This window comes from Vanacampus margaritifer, chromosome 1 (assembly GCF_051991255.1).
Source record: "Vanacampus margaritifer isolate UIUO_Vmar chromosome 1, RoL_Vmar_1.0, whole genome shotgun sequence".
Classification (NCBI taxonomy): domain Eukaryota; kingdom Metazoa; phylum Chordata; class Actinopteri; order Syngnathiformes; family Syngnathidae; genus Vanacampus; species Vanacampus margaritifer.
In genome coordinates this window covers 1,336,342-1,340,869 of record NC_135432.1, presented here as the reverse complement: position 1 = coordinate 1,340,869, position 4,528 = coordinate 1,336,342, and the positions used below count along the sequence as shown (strand labels likewise).

General features: G+C 40.8%; 1 protein-coding gene across 1 annotated transcript; it reads right to left on the bottom strand.

Moving 5' to 3' along the window:
• Positions 1-577: 577 nt before the first annotated feature.
• On the bottom strand, positions 578-3,258 carry ccdc28a (coiled-coil domain containing 28A). The gene is made up of 5 exons (XM_077555170.1): positions 2,734-3,258; positions 2,252-2,433; positions 1,766-1,920; positions 1,364-1,386; positions 578-1,260 (listed from the first exon to the last, which is right to left on the bottom strand). Exons 1-5 carry the CDS (start codon positions 2,901-2,903, stop codon positions 1,206-1,208), a joined length of 585 nt encoding a protein of 194 aa, XP_077411296.1. The 5' UTR covers positions 2,904-3,258; the 3' UTR covers positions 578-1,205.
• Between the last annotated feature and the right edge of the window lie 1,270 nt (positions 3,259-4,528).

Genomic DNA, 4,528 nt, shown 5'->3' with positions numbered 1-4,528 from the left:
TACGCATCAACACATTCCATCACACCAAACAGCGCCTCCTGCGGTCAGCATCATAACATTATTGGTACAAAAAAGAAAAAACAAAGACCGTCAGCAAGTCATATTTGTTTGTTTCACCCACCCCAGCTGTCTTTTCTTATACAGTGTTGACTTTTAAAAGGCTATTATAAAGCTATTGCGGGCGTGTGATTACGTTTGTGATTGGTTCAACCATTTATGGTGTAGTTTCATGTTCAAGACACAAGATGGCGCTTGGTGAACGTCTGATGAAATCCAAATTGAAATGCAGTACACTGCAACGTTTCCCAACCTAAACTGAGCCAAGGCATGTATTGACAAATGTCCGATAAAAACAGAAATGCTACAAAAAGTGGATAAATGATACCCTTTGCAAATTGGTGTTAGGGACTCCTGCATTGCTGCCATAGATGAACAAAAGATTCGTTATGTCATAAATAAATGGACCAATGGAATTAAATGGGATCATTCCCAGCGACACACCTGAACATGGAACATTGGTCGGCTAGTACAAATGAACGCTAGTTGACTATAAGCTACAGAATGTTTTTGAGAAAACTTGCAATTCACACTTTTTATTTCAAAAGAAGAAGAAAAAAAATCAGCATACATTTTCCACAGCTCAAGCTGTAAAGAGAATCCATCCCATCAACATTGGCTGACTGACAAACAAAGCAGCAAGTGATTCATGATTACAATTCACAGACAGAGAAGTAGACAATTCATTTAAATCAATAAAGCTTCAATGACCACATTAAAAAAATGAATGCGTGGTTGTGAAGTTAGCATTTGGGTTACCGGACTACTTGCAGCCACACGGACAACACATGTGGACACAAGCCATCTAGTCTTGAGGCTAAAAGGGGTTCAACGTGTTCTTTTTTGCAAGATAACCACACTTTAATATTTGCGTTTGATTATACACGGATTGATCTGATCATATAAAGTGCAACAGAGTGATCCAATATTGTTTGCAGCAAAACAATTTGTTATTCAAATGACTTTGGTTAGAACTTACTGTAACAGCAACAATCGATGGTGTTGATCAATGTTAGTGCCTAAACTAGCAGGATCTTGATGTTTAGTTAAAGATGACATTGGCAGCATCCACATTAGGTGCATGAAACGTTGCTTTTGCATCTGGTGGGCAACAAGCGGGTCTCCTGCAACAATTGGCAGAGAGGCAGTCACACGCTGGCAGACCTCGGAATCTCTTGGCTGTCGGTCAGATTCAGTTTCTGGCTGCAAAGGCCAGTTCAGGGAGAACAAAAGCACATTTGGATTCTTAAAAGTGGTATCATTGACATCATCTCGCATCAAGTCTTGCAGACGTCAACAAGGATACATGGATGAACTCAACTCCTCCAGCTGAAAAGGAAAATTAGAATGACCTTTTTTAGAACACAAACAATTTTCAAGTGTCTGCACATGAATGTTCAAGCCGTTTATGATGGGTATTGCAAAAAGACTTTTGAGGGAAACTATTTCATCAAATTTGGAATAGGGCTGTAAAATCTAATTTAAAAATAAATGATGGGGGTGAATAATCTTCGTAGACAATATAAGTGGCAAGTCGTGTGACTTCCACTGGAGTAATAGCAGGAACCTGCCATCTTAAACCAAAATGGAATGTAAGCAAATCTACTAACCATTTTTCTACATCAAAATTACTACTGAGGAAAAGATTGCGAAAACAACAACGCAAGATCCAAGACTTTTCTGTGTGAGGAAATGTGAAACGTCTTACATTCAGAAGCAATTTGTCCATGTTGGTGTCCCGGGCTGTTTTTTTCTGGTCCTCTTGCATCTCATCCTCCTCGCCGTACAGGTCAAAGTGCAAGCGGGCCAACTTTTCCTGCATCTCCCGCACATGCTCCATCTGTCCAATGGAACATTCATTACCTGGGCAGACAAGACAAAAGAAGGCTTTGTAAAACTCTTTTGTATAGCTTACTAATTCATATTGCAGGTCACAACTACGGTTTAGTGCATACATGATCAGATTTTTTTTTTTTTGTTCATGTCTTTTGGCCTAGTGTTCATTACACACGCACATTTCCAAAATGCAGCTTTAACAACCCTAGAAAAAATATTTTTTAAATTTTCACAAACCCCCAGACCGGCAACAGGGCACTAAATCAGATAAGGGTGCATTGACCTGGAGTGGCAATGAAGCCGAATAGGTCCAATTCCAATATGAGGACATGATTTTATTTTTTTTAAATCAGCTCACCAAACGCTTGCAGTTTCCCTGAGTGGAAGTCGTTGAGAAGGCTGAGGAGTCCATTCTCCATCTCCTGCACGTCAGAGACATCAGTCAAGAACGAGTGCTGGATGATGGGTGCTGCCTGGGTCGCATTTGGGCTGGGGCGAACACCGGAACGCATCTGATACTTTGATTTGTCACGAAGTCCCCTGTTACAAAAAAACAAAACAAAACACCTTAAAGCAGGCATGTCAAAAAAATGATTACATGCCAGTGTTCTTCCAATTAAAATTTAGTGTGTATTTTCCATTTCATCTTTGCAGCGTTTATTGTTTGGCTGTAGAAAACAAAAACAAACAAACAGGGAAAGCACCACCTTATTTACATCACGAATGCTCTCATTGAAGCGGTGCAGCCAAGTTAACATCAAATGACTAGGCTGTATATAGTATGCGACACCTTCCAATGAAAGTATGAACTCGTGAATGGTGACCACATGTTGCCGCTACCTTTTATTCTTGCTCTTCTGGCTGGACTGGGGGCCCGCGCCGACATGTTTCCCCCCGGCGGAAGCACTGACTTTCCGAACAGAAGCGCTTGTGGGAGTCGCTGTTGCCACCGTCACCGCTGGCGTTGTGGGGGTCCTGGGGATTTTCCTCTTCAGCTTTCGCTCCTCCATGCTGGCCGGCTGCTAACCGGCGGTTAGCAGGATCGAGCCAAGCTAGCAAGTCACGACAAGCTAGCACTCGGCACAACCGTCGTATTCATCAGAAGCAGAACAGAGAACACGCATCATCCAAGCAGGAAGCTAAAGCGTCCGATTCGTAGTGTTAGATGTCAAACGTACGCATATAACACGTCGAAAAAGCGATGTCGACAAGAATGTCGGAAAACGTCAGTACCCTGGCCGCATGTCTACACGAGTGGAACCATCGGGAAAACTACTCAAACAAACAAATGAAAATCCCGAGAAATGAACACTTGTTTCAGTAGCAAACTCTGAACGCTTCCTGTTTTCTTCTTTTGGTGTTTAGCAGTTGTTGGAAAATGACGTTTAAAAAAGTTACCGCCATCTACTGGTTTGGAGTGCGAATAACGTACGAACTACAATAAATACTGTAAATCCATCCATCTGAACTGTCCTCTTGCTTTAACATCTGGCACACAATTTGAAAACACAAGCTATTTCCCCCTTATTTCCATTTTTTCTAATGTCCTGTTGATGTCATTTAACATTTTCATGAAGATTGCCTATTTTTGCATTGCGTTATTTTTCTTGTTTCCTGTCTCTGTCCATTTCATATCTGCACTTCACTCCCTGTTTGAAGGACGAGCCTCCAAAACTGTTCAGATAAAGCCATGGATCAACATAAAATATTGTAATGGAAATCTCAATTCAATCCACAATTTCAATTCAAAATGACAAAATAAAACCAAGAAAGCTCAGCAATTACATGACTCCAAGTCCATTCTCCGTTATGCATTTAACATAACACCAGAACCGCTTCAAAACACGCGTGATGGGCTGTGATTTGCAAACTGTCAGATTTAACATCAAAAGGACAAATATATATCAAGAGTGTATGTTTACTTGAGTTCACACTAAACTGCAAGTTTTATTCCCAACCGAATTTTCATTTGTCGTAAAGTCCATTTATTTTATTTTGTCTCTTCTTTTGATTGCATTAGTGCATTGTTAGGGAGTGAATTTTATTCTCTTAGAAAACCTTTGGAGCGTATTTGTTCAAACGAATGTGGTGATTTATTAATTTATTTACTTTCCCAAACAGTGGCGTCTGAGATTTTTTCAGATGTAGTTACTAACAGTAACCACAGGATGTCGCTAAAAGAACACGCAATATAAATCCAAATCTCCCTCCCACCCCAAAAAAAAGATTTCGTTTGCAAGTTTAATTAAAGCCTTCTGAATACCTAGTTTACACATCTAAAGTTACCTTTTTTTGTTTGCATGGCAGGCGAGGCACACGATTAAGAGTGCACAATCACATAAAGTGGTAAAAACATTTTGGTAAAAGTTGCAAAAGAGGACGGCGAGAGCATTTTCTCGGTCCACTTGATGTCCCTCTACGCTCCCTCTTGCCGCTTTTGTGAGCTTGTGTGTTTGTGCTGCGTGACAGAGACCGAGTGAGGTGAACCGTGGCTAAAATTCAACAGATGAACACATTTGGACTGAGTCCTCGCAGCCATTAGGAGATGCGACGAACATAATTGCAGTGTAGGATGCTTTTGCCGCAGCTACTTCATTCCTTTCTAATGCGGTTTGAATTATGCATTCGATTTCAG

Bases quoted from the DNA above. Each gene is read 5' to 3' on its own strand.
- ccdc28a (XM_077555170.1), bottom strand. From the start codon at position 2,903: ATGGAGGAGCGAAAGCTGAAGAGGAAAATCCCCAGGACCCCCACAACG. The intron at 1,921-2,251 runs GTGAGCTGATTT...TTGTCTGCCCAG, and splicing joins AGGGAAACTGCAAGCGTTTG to GTAATGAATGTTCCATTGGA. The intron at 1,387-1,765 runs GTAAGACGTTTC...TTTCCTTTTCAG, and splicing joins TGGACAAATTGCTTCTGAAT to CTGGAGGAGTTGAGTTCATC.